This window comes from Empidonax traillii, unplaced genomic scaffold (assembly GCF_003031625.1).
Source record: "Empidonax traillii isolate 1590-97213 ecotype Southwest subspecies unplaced genomic scaffold, ASM303162v1 scaffold34:size3740991, whole genome shotgun sequence".
Classification (NCBI taxonomy): Eukaryota; Metazoa; Chordata; class Aves; order Passeriformes; family Tyrannidae; genus Empidonax; species Empidonax traillii.
Window position 1 is genome coordinate 511,652 of NW_020955227.1, and position 21,514 is coordinate 533,165.

General features: G+C 44.2%; 1 protein-coding gene across 8 annotated transcripts in view; it reads left to right on the forward strand.

Moving 5' to 3' along the window:
- Positions 1 to 415: 415 nt before the first annotated feature.
- Positions 416 to 21,514, forward strand: part of RAPGEF1 (Rap guanine nucleotide exchange factor 1) — an 82,751-nt gene continuing 61,652 nt past the window's right edge. For all 8 annotated transcript variants that reach the window (XM_027911637.1, XM_027911639.1, XM_027911641.1 and 5 more), the window contains exon 1: positions 416 to 494. In XM_027911637.1, the coding sequence (XP_027767438.1) occupies positions 470 to 494 (25 nt within the window). In that variant the 5' untranslated portion in view covers positions 416 to 469. The remainder of the gene's footprint in view (positions 495 to 21,514) is intronic.

Below are 21,514 nucleotides of genomic sequence, written 5' to 3' on the forward strand. Positions count from 1 at the left end.
CCTCCCCGCAGGTACCCCAGACCCGCCTGGACACCCCCCCCCCCCCCCCCCCCCCCCCCCCCCCCCCCCCCCCCCCCCCCCCCCCATATCCACATTCCCTGCGCGCGACCCTGGGAATCAGGGTTAAGCTCAGCCATCCCCGGGATTCGGGGATTCGGGGATGCGGCCCCGCCCCTGCAGTTGCGGCGGTGCCCGCGGGGCGGCGGTGCCGGGGCGGTGCCGGGGCCGGGGCCGGGGCGGTGCGTGCGCGGCGGGAGCCCCGGGCCGCCTCTTCCCGTCGCGGCCCCGCCGAGCGGGCCGGGGGGGCGGGCGCTGCTCCACCGCGGCCGCCGCCGGAGCCGCTCCCGCACCGCGCCCGGCACCAGCGGGGGAGCCCCCCGGCAAACACCCCCCGCCCCTGCTCGGCCCGGCCCGGCCCGGCCCCCCCTACGAGCGCCGCCGGGCCCGAGCGCCGAGCGCCGGCTCCGACATGTCCGGCAAGATCGAGAAAGCAGGTGAGGCGGACGGGGAGGCCCCCGCGGGGACGGAGCGGAGCGCGGGGGGACCGGACAGCGGGGAGGGGGCCGCTCTCGCCTCGCCGAGCTGCCGGAGCTGCCGGAGGTGCCGCGGGCCTGGCGCGGCCCGGCGGGGCTGGGGGAGCCGGGCAGGGCCCCCCATCCCCGGCAGGGCTCTCCTCCGGGGGCTCTGTCAGCGCGGGCGGGGAGCGCGGCCCGGAACGCGGCCGGATCCGGGGAGGCGCGGGGGATGCTCAGCCCGTCCCCCCGCGGGGCTGGTCCTGCGCTGCCCGGGTCAGGCTTTGTGTCTTCTCCGCGTTTTCCTTCCCCCCCCTCGTTTTCCCCGTTTTTCCCTATTTTTTTCCCTAATTCTTTTATTTTAATTATTGCCTTTCTGCACCCCTTCCGTCCTCCCCGTGCAGCCGAGCATCAGCGCAGCCGGGCGCTGCAGTGCTTTTGGGGCCTACATGTAATGGTTAATTTCAACTTCTCCCAACTTTCCTCCTTTGGTGTTTGTGCAGGATGAGAAAAGACGAGTCTGTAGGTAAATGTCAGAGGGGACTTGCTCATTTTTTCCCTCTTCCTTGCTAAGCTCTCCCCTCTGCTTGGGGTGCTCATGAGAGCCAGGGGAGGCTGCTGAGATTCCTCCTGCTCTCACAAGGAAACGCTCAAGCGCGGATCATATTGTCTCTCTGTGCTTCTGGAGTCGTGCCTGGTTCTCAGTTGTCACTTTAGATGGTTGAATGCCCATGTTTTTCTCCGTAGTGGGAGTAGTACGTTTAAGAAGATTCAATTAGCGTTGTGCAAATCAAGCAGCGAAGTTACGTAGTTTAATTATGTTGCATTTAATTAGCTGAGAAAAATCAATGCTGTTTTGTTATTTTTATTGTAAGGAATAGCTAGGCAGCTTCCTTCTGGGGAAGGCAGGGCAGCAGCCTGAGTCGGGATGCGGGAGCATTCAGGCTTTCCAGGACAGCAGCCACGGATGTAGGAAAGATTCCTGTTTCCAAGGAGTGGAGTCAGTAGCAGCGTGTTCTGGTTTTGATCGTTCCACCCGGGTTTGCTCTGGCTCCTGCGCTGCACCGTGTGTGAGTGTGTTCTCCAGTGATGTGGGTTCTGGAGCGGCCTCGGGGGATGAGCAGCCTGGCTCCCTGGCAGCCTCCTTCTCCGTGGAGAACACAGGCATGTTTCCAGCTCTTCGCGCTGAGTTACTGTCTAACAAGTGTGCATCGCGTCACGGGACAAATGTTACTCCAGAAATATCTCAGGTTAATCCCATGCACGATCCCTTACATTGTATCACGGCGTAGCGCTTTGCTCTGGCTGTGGATTTTTGCGCTGGGATTCTGGCTGTTCCTTCCCATGCTTTTCCACACTTCCCTGCCTCCACTCATCCCTTACTCCACTGAGTAGGGAAGGTGTTAGCAGAGTACACAGACCTGGGGCCAGCTGTGGAATAATTGCCACTTGTTTATGCTGGAGGTGAATCTGGCTTGGGATTTAGTGACTGTAGACAGTAATTACAGATGTATAAATAAGTGATCACGTTTTGGTTATTCGTGTGCAGTAAATAACCCTGTGAGGATAGTAAATACAACTCCACACCGGCGAGGCAGCGTGGAGAGTTCAAGCACAGGAAGATGACTCTGTAGGCACACACACAAACGCAGAGTGGTTCCATAAACAATAGAACACAAAGGCCAAAAAAATACCGTATAAATATAAATACCCTATAAAATGCCATGTAATACCAATAAAATACTGTATAAAAATCATATGCTGCTCAACTCAGAGACCAGACATGCTGAGCTCCTGCTGAAAAACTCCAGGTTCGTGCAGGATCCATCCCCAGGTTGGTGCTGTGAGTGTACAGCTGGAAAATGCAGGGGGTGAAGCCTCTATGTGGAGGCATTTGTTCTAGTGGGTGTCTGTTGTAGTGATGATTTGCTGAACAAGAGAAACTGTAAATCTGGGAGTCTGTCCTCTTTCAACTGCTTGTACTTTTATTTCTTTAAAAAGGATATTAAAAAAAAAAAAATCCAGTCCAAATATAACCAGGAGGAGAAGAGGCAGGGAGGGAGGGCTGGGAGCCAGCTGTTCCAGTGCAGGAGCGTCTCCATCGCTGTTTCTGAGTGTTTGAACTCCTGATTGACACAAACAGTTTGTTAACAGCGTCACCGAATAAACACAGGCTGGAACACCACAGTAATTCTGGGATACTGTTTGTCAAAACGTGTACAGTAGCAGAACAAAGGATAGGGAGTCGTGGAACAAATGCTGCGAGGTCTAAGGTCTGTGTGTTTATGTACATTTGAAGTTGTTTTTCTTATGGGAGCAGAAATTCATGCATAACGCATTGTGCTGTAAATAAAATGAGCTCCTGCCCGATCACAAGCCATGGTGACAAACTTTGGAATGGGTTTGGCTTTGGTTTGACTCCTGTGTCCATCTAGACAGGCTGCTGGGAAAAATATGTTATCCCTTACAGGGTTAGACCCCCAGAGATCTTGCATCCCTCTGCTCCCTGGGTCTTTAACTGAAACACCTTGTTGGCACTCAATAAAAGACAACAATAAATGATTAGAGGTAGCAGCTACCATCCCGTCCATGAAGAAAGAGCAGACAAGGCTCCCTCTGGAGCCTCTCAGTGCTGCTGTTTAATCAACAGAAGGGTCACTGTGGAGCAATTCAGAGCTCTGCTTTGGAGTGAAGGGCAGCCATCTGGTAACGTAGAATGAGATGGTATATTTTGGTTTAACAAGTGTTAGAGCCCCTGTTTTGTTAGGCTCCAGCCAGGAGACTTCCAAATACTTTTCCAAAGCAGAACCCTCGTTTACTTGAAGAGAAGGAATGGCTGTTAGCTTTTCTGTGCTCTAGAACTGTGACTTTTTGTCTTCACTTTCAGAAAATATTTGCTCTCGCCCTTTTGATGTGAAATCCAAAACAGGGATGCCAAGAAACAACGAAGAAGGTCACAGATTCTGCTTGGGTTTCCTGTTACCATGGCAATGCATGAATTCCTGTGTTTATTTACCTGATGGATTACGTGCTCCAGGGAATTGAACTATTCTGCATCGTTCAGGGGGAATAAGGGAGCAGTTAGACAACATCAGGCCTGAACCTAAAGCTCTTGGTGAAGCAAGTCCATTCAAGAATGCCCTTTATTAAAACCAAAGAACATATGGGTGCCATACTTTGAAGGTTTATTCTACTTGGGGGTTTCAGCCTTAATCTTGTAATTTCTTACAGAGTTTTCATATCCCTTGTGAACTTGCTTTTCCAACAGCTGTCTGCTAAAGGTTGTTTGAAATAACTGGTTTGAGTCTTTGCTACCTGGAGTGCAGGCGGTCATCTCTATTCTGCTCAGGATTCAACTGGATGTATTTATTCCCAGTAGACCAAAAATGCTGTTGGCTTCCCCTTTTACTTATAAGCACTTGCCTGATAAGCAAATTCACCTCAAATTCTCATCCTTTAGTATTGGTGGGATAAACATCTAGGGCTAATCCCAGGAGAACTCTGTTCTTAAGGAAAATGGCAAAAATAGCAGACACAATTCAGGAGGTCAGATGATTCCCATCTTTATAGGAACTTAACGCTTATCCAGAGTCCTCTAGGCCAGTTTGCATGATTTTGAATTGTGCATCTGCAAATGTTTTTGTATTAACGTGAAGTTTCCTGGGGATTTTGTTTTTGTGGAGGGTGTATTTTGAACTGTCATCGTCTCTTGAATCATTTGATGGAAATTAGCCTGCACAGTTTTTACACCTGTACAGTCTTCTGCAGTTTCTCTTTGTCTGTCATGCTTAGGTGAGTTACTAGGCAGAACTCTGTTGTGCATTCGCCACCGTACCCCGTTCCTCGGAGGAAGCGAGTGCTTTCAGGTGAAAAGTTTTGCAGTTAACCAGTTTAAGTGCTGCTCTACTGGTGGCTTTCAAACAAAGTTGAAAAGTATTAAACTTCTTGTTGTAACCTGAGAATTAAACCCCTCTAAAGACTCACTTCACAACCCTAAAGACAATTCAGTTCCAGTTATTCCTTACTCAGGCTTTTAGCACCTACTGTTTCCCACTATATGTTGCTCCCAAAGTGACATCCCGTGTGTGTTTTATTGTAACTTGTTCTAACAACATCACCAATTCAGTCTGGTTTCGTGAAGAGCCAAAATACAGGTGCAAGAAGATCACTGCTTAGTGTGTGTTTCTACAAAATGGCACAAGGAGAATTTGGCATCTTTTGTAAGCCATCACAGGCCTGACAGGTGTTGCGTTGCTTCGGGACTCGTGTGTTCCGAAATGCAGCCTGCGGGATAACTGCTGCGGGATTGGGATGGTCAGAGCACTTGTAAGAGGGAAGTGGGCAAGGACTGGGGAGAAAAAAAAGACAGCTGAAGGCTACTGGAATGTGAAGCAGCTGGGATGTGCCTTAGTCAGTGAAAAAGCAGAAACTGGGAACAATTGCAAAATTTATTTTCAGTGCAAGCAGTCGTTTTCCTTGAACCGCAGTGACTAAATATATCTCTTGGTGTGATTTTTATGTGGTGGTAACTCTTACTGGCTCTTGCTAACCTCCTGGTGAGCAGAGGGGAGTGGAAGTTCACTGTCAGTCAAGACTGTAACACAAATATCCTTCATTTAGATCTGTTGATTCACTTGCAGCAAACATTTCCTATTTGTAAGGGATCAAACGTTGCTTTGCTTGCTGCAGTGTATTGCCCGAGTGGAAGAAACCAGGGGGTTTGTTTCTAGGGAAAGGAGTCAATCTGTAACTCCTTTTTCAGGTTTCCTTGGGGTTTTGTTCATGTTTATGGGAGTTTTTAATTGCAGTTGATACTTCAGCTGATTCTAGTAACTCTACTGTGGGAGCAGATAGACTCTGATACTGTATATAAAATGATGATGTATATTAAAAATATACATTAAGACCTTATTTCTTCCAAAGTCAAAAACCTGGGGGTAGAATTGGCAAAATGAGCTTTGCTGGTGACTTTCAAATCCTTTGGAAGGAGAGCATTTAGTTCAGAATCTTACAGCATCTAAACTGCAAATGGAGGAACACGAAGAGTTAACCTCCTAGACTTTATTTTAGAGAAGCTGGAGAGATGCTATGCCTTTCTTGGCAGAGGCATTTATGGCTAATCAGATTTAATTCAATCACTCAGTCATTATGTGTATTACAGGTACTTCTCAGTTGGGCTGGTGGGAGGTGAAAGCTGGAATTGTTTGTTACTGTAGCACCCAATTTGGAAGGTCCTTGTGCCCTGGCAGAGGTAAAATGATAGAGAGCATCTCCTGTCTTTGTGCCAGATAAAACTCCAGAAACTATGTCATATATTAAAAATAACAAATTACATGTCAGAACTACAGGTAAGGTGATTTAATAGCCTCCTTCCTTTCTCCCCCTCCTCACCACACCCATCTTTTGCATAGTTTGGATACATGTAGTAGATATAACTTGTTCCATTTTCCAAGGCATACCATCCCAATATTTTTCTGCTGAAACTAGAGATTTGGGGTCCTTTGCTAGTTTGCAAAGCTGTTGACCTCTGTGTAATGTTGCTTAGCATGAAATAAATCCTTCCAGCCTGTGTTCTGCCTGTGGAGACTTTATATTACCTGGAGAAAAATCCTGTGCATGGATTTGTGACAGAATAAGCTTTTCTCTCTGGAAACAATGGAAAATTTATTGTGCTGTAGGTGCCTGAATATTTGGGAAATTCTGCTTTGGTGTTACATCCTTTTTCCTTATTACCATTAGCAAACGATGGGATTCAGCCAGGGTCATGGAAGCGATATGGAAGAAGTATTAAAATAACAAAGCTATTGCAAGGATGTTGGCTTTGTTATTTGTCAGCTTTGCCTAAATAACCAAAGTTTGGCTTGCATAGTCTACAGCTGAGAGGTATTACAGAACACAATGGGATGAGTGGATGGTAGTGGAGAACAGTGTGTTGTTCTTGGGGCTTTAGGAGAGATTAGAGGAAAAGGGAGAGCAGGTTGAAGGAAAACTAGATTTATTCACCTTTGCGAGTTTGAATTTGCCGCCCCCAAACTTCGAGACATATAAACTCCTCAATGTATAAAAAGGGTACCAGAGAGGGAAAAAGGGACATCACAAATGGAGATGTTGATGGAATGGCTGGAAAGAGCAGAAAGGAAAAGAGAGGATGCCCAGCCCACTGGGGATGGAAGAGGAGGGAGCAGTGGGTGAGTTGCGTGCGAGGGGAGCGGGGAGGAATAGACAAGACGGATGATGGGGGGGGGGGGGGGGGGGGGGGGGGGGGGGGGTGGAAATCGGGCAAGGAGGACGTTCCCGGCGGCTTTCAGGGGAGTCCGTTCCAAGGCGAAGAGACAGAAGATGAATTTCAGCAATCCGGAAAAGCTACAGGAATCCTGCAGGTTGGGACGTGCTGCCAGAGGAATGCTCTGCAGTTCTGCTGTTCACGTTACCGCAGCCTGACAAATTACAACTCTATTCCCTGACCCGCAGCATCCACTCCTGAAAATACATCTCTGATCTCTTCTTGTGTTGTGTGACATTGGCACTGGCAGAGCAAACAATTTCATCTCTGAGAGAGAAATGACGTCCCCTCGTGCTCTGTGAAGCAGCCTGAGAAAGCCGATGGATCAGATTATTGATCTACTTTCATTTGGGTTGCATATTTCAGTGGAAGCTCTTCAGCTTTCAAACAGTCTCTTCGTGTTAAATCTGTTTGGTGTTTTAGTTGCTACTGTAGCTCACCTTGTCTGGAGTTTGTAGAATGATGTTTTCCTGATGAGAGCAAAGGAGAAGGGAATAGAAACAAGCACAAGGAAAAGAGGGTCTGTATCAGAATGTTCACTTGGTGTTTGGGAGAATTGGTCCCTCTACACTTGTTTTCTATTTGATCATATTTAGGAAAGTAATCTAAAATATTTGAGGATTGACAAGAGCTGTATTCTAAGCCCTGGCTAGCATTTTGATTTCATGTTCCTTTCATTTTTTTTGGTTCCCATTTTATGCCACTTTGAAGGTCAGTTGAGCAGGGGTGGCACTGAGGAAGAGATTTCTTAATTATGGGTCTGAGGGTCTTTGAATTAAGCAAATGCATGTTTTGCATTATGTTACTTTACTGGGTGATGGTCTCTGCTGCTTTGGGTAGAGCTTTTTTTGGTGCCATGAAAATACTGTGCATTTGGGAATGTGATTTAACATCTTGGTGTGGCCATCAGTGCCTCCAAGGAAACCCTAATTCATTATTCTGCCGAGGGAGAAAGGTTAAAACTTGCTTGCACTCTCATGCTCTCCTTCTTTCTCTCTGAAGGCTTCATGGGGGGATGCCCTTTGTTGAGTACTTAACACATTCACTGAACCAGTCCCATTTATATTCTGAGCAAGATCTTTAATTTCATCCCTGACGTGTAAAAAGAGTCTTGTGTTTGGAATAAATAAAAAAAAAATTAAAAAAAAAAAAAAAAAAAAAAAAAAAAAAAAAAAAAAAAAAAAAAAAGAAAAAATTTTCTTTTTTAGGCTTTCTGAAAAGAAAGGAAAAAATCAGTAGAGGCTAAAACTAAATAATAGTTACTCATGGCTGGTAAAGTTGGACTAAGCAGATCCCGCAGTTGGTTGGTTGATTAAACTTTGATAGAATTTTACTCAGAGACTGAACATGTAGTTCTGTATCTGTTCAACTGTAGTTTGCAGGGAGTCTTTAATAATTAAAATGGGAGCGTGTTCCCAGTGTACAGCAGGCATTGTTTTACCCCTTCCCTCTTGATGGGCTTGTGTCTGTGCAGCCCAAGAGGTGGTAAAACAGCCGCAGGAATTAATTCCATATTTAGGCAGTTTTCCTTTGCAAACCAAGAGTCACATAATCAAGGGTAATCAATAGCTTAGTTTTCACCCAGGCTAATCAATAGTTGAGTTCTGGTTGTGTAGTACATTCCAATCAATTCTGGAGAGCAGCGCTCGGTGAATCCATCTGATGGTGGGCTTTGGTTAACAGGACAATACTGTTTGAAACAGCTTTCCTTGGGTGTTACATTATCCTTTCTAACGACTTAACTTTGTCAATTTGAGGATGGAGGGTTAAGGTGTGGGTGGTTCCCATCTACTTTTTGCTTAACAATGTAGCCTTGCATTTCACTGTTGGGAGTGATGTGCGCTGCAACTTTCGTATACAAGAAAATAAAGTATCCCTGTTTGGTTATATTTTATCCATTAAATTATTGTTTTTAAGTGTATTCTGCTTGTCTTGTTAGAAGAAGCTTTAAACTGAGTTATGTACAGGAATAGTAAGTTTGAGGAACTAGGAAGGTCTGCCAACAGGTTAAGTTAAAGCTCATCTGTGAATTTACAGGGATTTACAGAAATCATGGAGCATGGGTTTATGCAGGAGGTGGTTTGTCTGTATAAATAGCCTTGCAAAGGTCACACGAAATCAGATGTTAAGGCTGATGCCAGATTTTTGACAGAGCATGGCAAGAGCAGTGCAGGGATCGATTTTAACTTTTGCTGCTTGGAATTACTTCTTCAGGGCTATTATGTGGGAGAAATTTTCAGTACCCGAAAACATTGTGCATCTGACAGTCACATGACTTTAAAAAACCCCTTAATCTTGTATCTTTATGAGCAATATCTAGAGCATAACTGACAGAAACTGAAGTGAGCAGTTTCTCTGTTTTAAGCTTAGTTTTTCTGGTTCTTTTCTGTGCATGGCTGTTTGCTCTTTGTCACTGGGAGCAGTGGCACTTCTGTCCCCTGCTCTGTCCATCTGCCCTGTTGTAGTTTACAGGAGGGACACTTCAGAACATTGTAGAACCACCCTGTTAAAATGATCTAATGAATTTAAGGAATGGTATTTAAAGTACATTGTTTACCACGAGCCGGTGCTCTCAACTGTGGCAAATTTTGTGAGATTCAGGTAAACAATATCCCTTTAAAGAAGAACCACTGAGTTTTTGGTGTGTAACTTGGTGCATCTCTCAGAGATGAGCTTGTTCCTTATCTGTATTTCTCTTATTTAATCTGTAGCATCCTTTGATAAGGCAGTAGTGATAGCTCATTCATCTGTTATAACTCTTGGACTTGTTGACCAGTTTCGGTCAAACTTTGCAGAGGAATGGATAGTAAAATATATTTAAATTTCTGCACATTTTCAGAAGAAGACTGAGGAAATCAGAGGGGTTGCAAACAGTGCCTTCATTCGTGCTAAAGGGAAGATGTAGCTGTCCCATACTCTGTTTGGCAACGATGACTTGAATCCTTTGGGAAAAAGCAATTATGTGTATCTTCTGGGGACAGTTCAGAGGAGCCAATCAGGGACAGTGAAGGGTGGGTTTCTGTTAAAAGCCTGATAAAAATGGCAGGGCAAACAAACACTTGAAAACCAGGCCAGGGGAGAATTTGGTTCTTGTTGCTGTCTGTGCCTATTTCCAGGTAGCCTTTAAACAAAGATGGTTTTGTTCCTGTCTGTCTCAGGTGAGAGCACTTGTATAAATTCCTTAAATGTGCGTTGGCAGCTCTTACTCGTAGATTTTATCCTGAATTCATTATCCTGGTTCATTAGAGCTCAAATGTGAGGTGTACCTTTCACTGCAACACTTCTAGGGCTCCCTGGAGACATCAGGCGTAGCACAACTGATACACAGGAGAACCTCCCTGAGCTTCCATTTGGCTGGAAGCCTGGCAAGTGCCGAGGTCCAAGGGATTCAAACCCTTTTCGATATTGGTGCAACCCATAAAAGAAATTCCCTCATCAAGTCAGAGCATAGCTGATTTTGAAATCATTACCAGCCTACATGGCTTGGCTGTTAATGGAGATCCTTGATCCAAGTCTGGCACCCAAAGTTGTTAACTTCTGCAAAACACCACTCTCAGCCATTTTACCAGACCAATGCTGTGGCTTGTCCTATGAGAAAGTTCAGATTTTTGACTGAAAGAGTGGTCGGGCACTGGAATAAGTTGCCCAGGGAGGTGGTAGAGTTACTGTCTCTGGAAGTGTTCATGTGGCTCTTGGGGACGTGGTTTAGGGGTGATTATGTTGGGTTGGCAGTTGGACCAGATGATCTTGAAGGTCTCTTCCAGCCTTGATGGTTCTGTGGTTCTAAGAGCTAACAGGCTGTGAGTTTTGTTGTTACTGTTATACTGTTATTTAATTCTTCTCAGATGAGATAATTCCCATCTAAAAGCTTTGGCAACACAGTATACTAAGTTTCAAATATTATCATAATGGAAAAAGATCATGCTAGAAATATTAGTACTCAGTTGTATACATTTAATGAGATTGTTATTCAAAGCTTTTATATCCAAAACAGTAACAGTGGTTTGTGTTGATGTTGCACGCTATGATCTTAACTTTTGGGGGGATAACAAAGCACAAAAACTGACTCCTCCTGCAATCCTGTGCCCTTGAAGGAGTCACTTGGTTAAATTCCTTAATATTTTTGCAGCTGTGGTTGTGGTTTATTAACTGATGCTGCCTTGAAGAACAGCCTGTGTCTGCAGCAAAGTTTTCATTACTCATCTGTCAATACTTGCAGAGTAAAACAAATGGGTCTGGGTAGAGATTTCTGCTCTTCAGTGTAAAGGGTTTCTTTTCCTCCATCCCTGCCATTTCACCCAAGGAGAGGGTAGGGAATACTTTTGATAACAGTGCATGTTGTACTGCATTGGATAGAAAGGTCTGGCCTCTTTTGTCTGTCAGGATTATTTTAAGCTATGATGTTTAGATAGTATTAAATGAACTAGAGGGAATTAAAAACATCTCCCTTTCCCAAAATATTCTCACTTGTACAGCTGTAAAATGCCCTTTGTCCTGATTCATACCAGCTGAGGAATCTCCAGGATTTCTCTTTTGCAGTTGGTAAAATATGATTTTTGGCCATTTCAACAATTTGTTTGCCCGGAGAAATCCAGGTGAGTTTGGTTTGGTTTTGTTTTAACATAGACCTCGAACTTGAAAATTAGATAAACCAAACTATTATGTTGCTGTGTTGACTGATGCAAACTGCAAGTTTTGCAGTATTTGCCTCGGCCTCTGGGTGAAATGCAGGAGGCAACTTATCTGCCTGGATTTTTGTGAGGGCTCTTTTGCATGGCGATTGCAAATGAAAGGCACATCTTAATTTTGAAGGCCCTGCAGAACGGAGGTGTGTGCTCTGGAAGATGGAGATGCACGTGAATTCGGTGCTGGTACATGGCATGGTGGAGTGAATGGAAGGAACTGGAGGAACTGCTCTCACAGGGGTTGAGCTGTGGGTATGAAATGCTTTGCTGTCACAGGGCAGAGCTGCAGCAAAAGGATGAACTATAATAAGTCAGGGAGAAGCATTTGCAGAATGCAGGGGTCTGACTCACTTGACCACATGGTTCTCTTGAGTTTCACGCTTGACTGTGACAAATCCAGAATAGCAGCCAGGCTACTGAGCAAGTGTGCTGGCGAGCCAAAGGCCTGTGCTGGCCTCTGTTATTTTGGGGGAAACACTGGAGTCCTTGCCTCCTTTTCCTGTTGTGCAGCTTGGTTTTGCTTACCTTTTATCCCACTCCAGAAGATCCTGGTGGTGTAAAACCTCAGGCAGCAGCTCCCTGTGCATGAAGATGTAAAGAACTAAGGCCCAGCCCAAGTAAAAGTGACTCGTAACGTGAAGCCTTGCTTTGAGCCTCTGCACCTTGGCACACGATGTGTTGGCTTTGGTAAATTGGCGCCAGTTTCCTTAGCACGTGGAGCTGCCATCAGATGTATTTTGAATTCTGTCCTGTGGGAGATGTTCTGAGAGTGGAAGGAACCAAAACCTCTGCCAGACTGAGCTCTTGACCAGCTGCAAGCGCGAGGACCTAGTTTGGAGATAAAAACTGATTAGTGGATAATTCCCCCTGGAATGAATAATCTCAGCCTTAAAAGATGAGTTGCAGATGGTTTTGGATGAGAGAGGGGTCAGGTTTAAAATGTCATTCTTTCAGTAACCTGAATCTACTGACCTTAGGTGACACTGCAGAGATCATTTCAGCCAAGTAAGAACGAAAGGAGAGGCTCACCCGTGGTGTGGAGCCAGTGCTTCCTGAGTTGCTCTGACCCCGAGCACCCAGTGTCATATTTACGTAGTTGTTTGAAAGGTCCTCCACTCCCCAAGGTCAAGGAAAGCTTCCAAAACACCAAGGAGAGCTGTAGTAAACTCCCCCAGTGAGAAGGATTAGTATCTGTCACGACTTCTTGAACTGTTTTCACGTTGGTTACACCTCTACTGACCTTTGCACAGGTAACACTACTTGTATGTTTGCCTGTCTTTGACTGGAAAGCCTGCAGAAAACAAAACTGAAAGCTAAAACGAGGTTAAGGACTATATAAGCAAGCTGTGTCAATAAAGGCCATCATTTTGTATAGCTGTGCAGCTTTTCAAATTACTCCAGCGAGACTCTCCTTACAAATGCTTTTGTATTTTGTCTGTTGACTCATCCATCTCAACACTCACAGTAACATTTCAGTACTGTCTTATAAAGCCTGTGATTGAAACAAGGCTGTTCTCGGGCTGGTTCATCAACAGATGCAATTAATACAATGATGTTTGTTTTGACACCCTGTCTCACTGGCAGCATTGTAAGCAGCATTGCTGTGCTTCGCTGTGGTTGAGGACTCAGTGTGCAGGCGGATCACTCAATATTTGTATTCAGCTCAAAGTCAACACTGAAAGAGTTTCAGACCTCTCCTTGGCTGGCAAACAGGCTCACTGGCACTACAAGCGATGTTAACAAAAAGGGCAAATCATAATCTGCAGCACTTCTAATTTATTTACAGTTCTATAAAATTTCACTCTGCCAGGGAGCACCAGAAGCGTAAAAGGAAAGCTCAGAGGGATTTTCTTCTTGTGTGAGTCTGGGAAGGTGGTGAAGGAAATACGATTTGGGCTCAGATATTTATTCTTTTAGTAGAACAATGTCAGTCCCAGGCCAGTGCTTCTCAGTGTTTTACCCTGGGAACTTGTGTAAAACGTCTTCCTTTTCAGCTTTTTCATTTTTAGCTGTATAGAGGGTGTAACCATTGTTGAAGGGAGTGTCTCTGGCACGGAGCCAGTTGATATCTAAACCCTATCACGAATTGTTTTAAAGAGAGCATGATTTTCTGTACTGAGATATATTGATGACTTTTTTTTCAGGGCAGGAAGTTTCTGCTGACTCCAGCAGTTGCCAGAGCAGCTGTTCATTATGAGTAAGCCATAGGAAAAACCCTGTGAAAGCCTTGATATCAGTAGGAAGCAGCGCGGGCTTAAATGATCAGTACCAAAGTCTAGCTAAGCTGTATCAAGAACTGCTTCCCTATTTTCACTTGCTTGGAATTTTATACTGGGGAAAAAAAAAATTCCTGGTTCTTGGGGTATCAAGGTCTGTAGGATAGTTTACAGAGAGGTATTTAACTTCGGGCTAGTTAATATTTGTAAAGGCTTGTCTGGACACTCCCCAAACTCTTGCTCCAGGGTACAAATTTAATTGATTTATTCCATGTTGAGGTCATGGAGCAGTTTCTGTGAGTAGGCATCTCCACTGGATCCATGGATTTGAGCATTCCCAGGCATTATAGCACCCCTGTCACTTAGACTGGGTTTCTACCAGGACCTGTATTAGGCAGGGCACACACTGGAAATGCAGTCAGCTCCCTATCCTGAGCTTCCCAGTGAGCAAATTGGGCCTTTTTTGTTTCAATCTATCTCTGGTTTTAATCACAGAGCTGAATTCTGAGGAGCTTATATATAGAATTCCATAGCTTTCCACCAGAAAGTTTGCTTTGAATTTAAGGGACATTTTGGTGAATTGCTGTAGTTGACATTTTTTGGAAAAATGAATTATTATTTTGGCCCAAACCCCTCTGATCGCTGAGCAGTAGGGGAGGCCCTGGGCTCCCGTGGGCTCATCCAGGGTATGTATGGGAGGCTGCAGCAGCACTGCTGACCTTTGACTCATGTCAAAAATAGTGAGCAAGGAGCACAGTGCTCCAGATGTGAACCTGTCTGGACGCTGAGCATGCAGAGATAAGTTGCTGATGGGGAAAACTCATTGCCTTATAGCTGCTGAATTCTACAAGTGAACCAAGTGTCACAGCTCAGCTTCTGAGATGCTTCCAGCCCAACTTCAGTTACTTCCCAAGTTCTGCATTTGAGCTCTGGGCTTGAACTGCTTTTTGTTTTGTGTTGTTCCTTGTTGTCTTTGGTACCAGGATATGATTTCTTCTTTGTCACCTCTCACTGCCCTTTGCTTCTCTTAGTTTGCAGGTTTTTTGGATGTGTACACTCATGTTGCTTGTAGAGCATCCTGCCTTGTGTCACAAGGTTTTGATTCAGCAGGGTTGTCCTGGAGACGAAAGGGATGTGCCAACAAGTAGTGGAATGTATGTCACATTAGAGGAACATCCACACACATCTTGCACAAGCAGCAGAGCTTCTCTTGCTGCTCAGTGTGGTTCTGGGGTCGTGGCTCATGAGGGTGGTGCCAATAGGAAATATGGGATGTTCTGGCTTATTTTGAGAACAAGATTCCATTTCCCTTGAGGCAATAATCTCGTGAATCAAGAAGGAAAATGTGTAATGCTTAGTGTTCATCTAGAGCTTTACATTTTTGGAGCATTGTGCAAACATTTCTTCTATACTTCTGACTTCACAATGGGTGGTGGTGGAAAGTAGTGAGGTGAGAACAGAGAGTACAACTTCTGCCCTCCTTTCATTCCCTGGCATGGCTTAACTTGGTACTTTGGTCAGGTGATTTCTACTTCTCCCTAAGCTTCTGTGGGCTTTTCAGTGATTGCTGGAGCTGTGAAACCCTGTGAGGGGGTTGCTAGTTCAGGTTTTAAGGATGTCATTAGGCAGTGAGAGTGGAAGTAAAGCTGGGGGGGGGCGGGTGACATCTCTCCGTGTGGGAAGATGCAGGTGATGTTGTGTGCACAGACCATGCCACCTAGAGGAGCAGAGTGGGCTGGCAAGGCTGGAGCCATGGTTTGCTGGCAAAATTTCAGTGTCTGTGCAAATGGCAGTGTTGAGACCTCCCCCCGCAGTGCCCTTTGTGGCCTTGCCTCCAGGTCCTTCGCCAAGTCCAGTGTGAGAAGGTCCATTCACAGGCAGCTCTCCGTCAACTCATCTCAACAAACATTTCTCAACTTTTGACACGAGACTGCTGTTCATGATTTAGCCCCCTGGGTATGTTGATCCTAATCTTTCCCAGAGGCTCAACAACCTGAAATTAAGTTGTGGATCTCACCTCGTATTCTCTGGAAATTGGGGTGAGGAATCTAGTACAAGGTATGATTTGATGGGATAACACTCTCCAGGCTCTGTGCTTTTTTTTTTTGGCTTGTATGTTGCAATTTCTTTTGTGGGAGACTATTAAATTTCCCAGAAGATTATCCTAATTTCCAGAGCCTCGAAGTCTGAATTGTAATTAAGCACTTAATTTGATGAGGGTTTTTAGATGTCTTGCTAGTCTACTGGCAGCTTGGGGAAATGCTTCCATCTTCAGCCCAGCTCCCCTTGCTTAGGTTCAAGCTCAGAAAGCTGGGATATATTTAGAACTGGCAGAACTGCCAGCCAGGCCTCAGAAAATTGCTCCAAATCTCTGCTTTCTGAATAAGTTGAGGCCAAATTCAAAAGAAGTGTGGCTTTTCTGAAGAAGTTGAAGTTAGGGTGATGACAATTTGTCACCAACAAATGGGCAGTGGGGGATTTCAGTAATACATTTTATTACTTCCAATTGCATTGAGTTCCCCATTGCCACAAATGACAGCAATCAGGGCATCCAACAGGGAAGCAATTACTTTATTTCTTGATCATCCAGACAGTCAGGGAGTTGTCTTGTGAGATAAGCAAATGGCTTGACCAAGGGGCATCACTGCTTTGGGACAGAGATTTCTTTTTGACCCACATTAGTGTAATATGTGATGCAATAAGGTCTTGACCAATAACTTGGTCTCCTAAATATTTGGTCTCCAAATAATAATGACTAAGTTGAAGTTTTTTTTTTTTTCTTTTGTGCTGTTTAAGGTTAGAGCTTCTAGTTACCTCTGGTTAAGTTTGTGTCTTCTGCTAAAGTTTCTCTCTGCTGTGTAAGTAAAACATCTTTTTTTCCCTGCTCTCCTGTATTTATGCTTAAAACCTCAGCAACAGTCTTGTAGACTGTATTCTTCTGTGCCTTTTAGTTGACCCTCATGTATTTTCATCCAGACATGAGGATGGCCATCCCATTTCCTTCTATTCTCCGTTTAAATTTTCCTGTTACGGGAATACTAAAAAAAAAAAAAAAAAATAATTAAAAGAAAAAAAAATTGAATTGCAATTAGTCATATGTTAAAACAACCAGACTAAAGCCAGCAGGAAGAGCATCCTCTCAGTGTCAGTGTCCTGCCCGTGGCAGGGAGCTGGAATGAGATGATCTTTAAGATCCCTTCCAACCCAAACCATTCCATGGTTCTGTGCCCATGTTGGCCGTGGACGGATCTCTTGGCTGCCCCCCTGTCTCTCTCCTTAACACATCCCCCTTTTTGCTGATAACTTTCTGGCCTCCAGGCTACTGACAGCTGTTGTCCACTTGCTGCTAATTAAGAAAGCAGCATGAGCGATGGGAATGTGGATTGGAGAGATTGAACCCCCCTCTGCAGCAAAGCGTTTCAACCTGATTAAAAAGAGCCTGACTGACGACTGAGTGGCCTCTTTTTTCCCTCCTGTCTGGAGCCTCTCTGCAGTAGCCTGTTTGCCCTCAGAACTCCCATGTTAGGTGCTGTGCCACTGTATTTTTTAGATCCTGTAACAATAACCGGTGTCAGAACGGATTTGCCGTTGAAAAGATGGGCACGTGTGAAATTTGAGCCCCTCTCTCTGAAGCCACCTCTTTAGCATGCAAAGCGTTGTGTACATCTGCCGCTCCTGCCCAGAAATTCGAATGCAGATCGTATTTTTGAAATAAAGTGACGCATATTGTGTTGAAAATTTAGAAGTAGCTGTAAAGAATCAGGTTCTTAGCGGGCGCTTAAGTGGATGGACTGACGGGTTTCAAAGGTTTTCCTTCTTTAAGTGTTTTCCTTTGTTTGCTTTGTTTCCCTGTTTTGGTTTTCCTTGTTTTGCATCAGGTCCCAGCGGGTGACCTTTTGTGTGATATGGTAACACTGTCATTTTTATGATCCAGCAAGAGAATGGGTTTGAACTCTGCAATTCCCTTTCTGGTCTGTGCTTCTGTGGAGGTAAAATGATAGACTGAGGTTAATATAATACGAGATTCTTGTGTTAATACGCAACCAGAAGGTGTGAACTCAAGTAAGAGTGGTGGTAATTTGGCAGAGGAAGCCTCCTCCTGTAACACTGGTGCTTTCTGGAGCTCTTTACCCCCAGGAATATTATGACTCTCTGTATTTCAGATTAAATCTCCAAAATTCAATCTGAATTCTTATCTGCAATAAGTGGGCTCTCTATAGCCCCTAGCATGCTTTGAAATCCGTGTTATTTGCTCTTATTTCTGGAAACTAATTTCTCTTCTTCCTGTTGAGATTTTTCTCCTGTTTGGCTGTTACCTTTTACCCTGGGGGTGATTGTTTTTCGGTGTTTTTCAGAACTTCTCATTAAAAGCACTATGTGTGTATATAGGAGTAAAATGTTTACTAAATTAAATAAAAAAATCACCACCAGACTTGGCTCCTTAAGTGTGTGAAAATCCTTTAATAAACCATGTTTACCATTGCATGCAAGTGTAATTGAACAGTCTGAGGAGAGGAGGACATACTTATGACAGTGTTTATTGGTGTTCACCTTGATGACTTTCTGAGAGAAGCCTTGGAGCATTTGACTTCAGGTTTTGTAGTAAAGAAGTGTTCTATGTTTGTTTGAAGCTGGAACAAGAACTGCTTTCCCAGTGTTATCATACATTCATTTGAACACTGATAATACTAAAATGGTAGGAAATGCAAAGCGTAGTGTGCTCCTAATGAGCTGAACTAGGCAGACTCTTTGGGACCTGGGTGGTTCAGGGTGTGAAAGTGCTCTAATCTCCTTGGGCAGCTTTTTTGTTTTCACATGAAGAGAGCAGATGCTGACACGGTGCAAATAGAAGAGAAATCCTATCACTTGGATTGGCCCTGAATCCCCAAGCTGTAGTTTGTAAACACAGTGATTTATGGATATCATAGATGAAAACAGCATTTCTTTTTTTTTTTTTTCCCCCAAGCAAAATATTATTTCCAAATAGATCATCTCATTATTGGACTCTGGTTTGGCTAGTAATTTTATAAAATAAACCTAGTAGACTTAATGCTAGAAAATTAATGGGTTGATTTCTCTACTGCTGAGGATTTATGGAGGCTCCAAATCCCTGTCTGTCTTGCTGTGGGAGGTAATTAAGAATATGAGGGAGCGGTTTCTTGGTTTGAAATGTTGAAAAGGACTGTAAGTGTTTGTACTGTTAAGGCTGGGAGCTTGTTGGGGATGGTGAGATTGGTTATGCTGGGTCATTTGCTGGGAAGATTGGTCATTGCTTTCACAGTAACCTGCTTATTGCTTGGACAGCTTTGCCCAAACTGTTTATTATGTGCTGCCTGTCACTGGCAGCCCGTTTCAAGCCCATTATAGGAATATTATGTGGCTTCAGGATCACAGTCCGTTTGTCCTATAAAGACACTCATGGTGACACTGAGTTGAGCTGCTGTCATCCAGGTAGGTCCTCTGCCAATACTGACATGTTTTTGCATCTGCTCTGCAGTTTCGTGTGACTGAAGTGTCCTCTGAATCCCCACCCCTTTCCCATTTGTGCCACGAATTTCTGGCTCTGTAAAATGAAAAGCCATCACACAGTCCTTCTGGAGGCACAGAGATGGCAGTTTTGACATTAAAGGGGCAAAAAAAAAACCCGTTCTGCAAATCCCTGTGAAAAAACCAGCTGCCTGTTTGGTGCTAGGTCAGGCTTTGTTTGGGCAATTGTTTAGATGTAAGCCTAGAGCTTTGCTGTTAGGCCTGGAGCTGACTTCCCTTCCACTGGGTTCCTGAATGACAAAGTATTTTAGCGGAGTTGGCACCTCTTTGTTGGGTTGTTTTGCAAATGCAGACCCGGTTCTTAACGTGGGAGGACAAAACAGGCATTTCTGCTCTACAGTGGAGAATGTTTGGGTTATGTTGTCCTGATTCTTCACAGTACCACAGGAGCATCCTTTAAATGAAAAATGACAATTCCTACAAGAAAAATCTCTTCCTTTGAGGTTTGTTATCTACTTCGGTTCAACAAAGCTAGACTTTAGCTTTCTATCTTTGAGAAACAACTTTCCATATATATGAGAATAACCCCTAAATGTTACCCTTTTGCCTTCTAATTGGCTAAATCCATTTTGCAAGTGGACAGTCATATCCCAAAGTAAAACTGTGTAGGGACTAATAATGTGTGTGAGTTTCCAGCCTTCATCTTGATTTGAATTAACTTTCCTGGAAGTGGAAAAGTCCTCTCATTATAAAGTCTGAGCTATAAGATTCTTGTGGCTTTGAATGTTGCCCGTTTTATCCTGATAAATTCTGCTGTGTTACATTTTCAAGCGATCTCCCTAAAAGTATAGATTTGTACATCTGCCAGAAAACCAGCTCAGCTCTTCACCCACTCTGTTCTCTGCCAACAAATCATAAATTAATTTGACTGTATTGAATTATTTTCTGTATTTTTTTTAATTCTCTTTTAGAAGTGATTTGAATGCCTGTTGAAAATGTCTTCTGTGAGGGGCATCTTTCAGAGTTCCCATATGAGTGGGTTCAGTTTCATAATTATGTGACTGCTATATATAGTGTTGTTTTTTTAATCAAATAGCAGCAATCAAGCCGTTATGGGTGTTTTGTACCTATGACTTGTGTGTAATATCAGGATAGACATGAAAGTGGTGCTGGTTAAAGTCACGTGGCCCGTAGAAGCCTTTTGCAGAGGGACTCAGGAGTTTCTACACATTTAATGAAGCAGCTTTTCCCAAATCAAATGTCTTTTCCAAGATTTGTTTGAGACATCTTCCAGTTTTGCAGTCTTTGCAATAGATACGTAACTGCCTCTCAGGTTAATGAGGAATAAGGGCACATCCAGTGTATTGAGACTTCTGACTGCAGAGTTGCCAAAAATGAAGCAGGAGAGCTGTCTTCCATCTGTCATTCTACAGAAATCAGAGTTTAGAAGTAGATGTAGCTGGGAGTTTATTTGCTGAGCTTCACAGCTCAAGAGTAGACAGAGGAGAAAAGAGACAAACCTTATGTGTTTGTTTGGGGAGGGAGGCAAAGTGAGTTTGCTGTGTAAATTTGTAAACAGGGTAGAAAGGAAAGGGAAGTTCCCTGAAAACACGTGCTAAAATAAATGAAGTCCAAGCACAGACTGGAAATCTCGTGAAGTCGTGCAGGGCGTTGTGGGAGAGTTGCCCCGGTGGGGAGCAGATGTTTGCTGAGGTCCTGCAGTCGATGGCTGCAGTGTTCAACTCCAGTAACACACAGTTATTTCTGCTGAGCAACACCACCATAATCTCTTAGGCATAGGTATTTTTTAGCCATTGAAAAGTGATGCTTTCTAACTATGCTTCCACAAAGCCTAGTACTAGACACTTCTTATACTGCAAAGTGGTAATAATAAACATGGATCATATGTACAAAGTCAGTTCTGTGTTTTCAGAATTGTAGGCAGTGGTTTATTGGTTGAGAGGTGGTTTATAGCATTTCTTGTTGCTTTACTGCAGTGTAAATTTTTTTTTTTTTTTACTTATTGGTTGGACTCAGCTGAAAACTCAAAATACAGCCAGAGTGAAGCTTGTGCAGGCAGGTTGTGTGTTACCAGTTGATAACATTAAACCCAGAGGGTTTAGGAGGTATTTACCCTTCTAGTAACAGCACCACAGGTATTTTTTATAAACATCTCTGCAGGTCTTTCTGAACCCAGCTGCTGTGACATCCTAAATGTGGCATCCTAAATCAGTGGGTTCTGGCATGTTTTTCACAGAGGAGGAGCGTAAAGTTAATCCCAAAGTGAAGCTTTGATGATGCACCAGGCTCAAGGGCCGTGCTCTCCGGAGG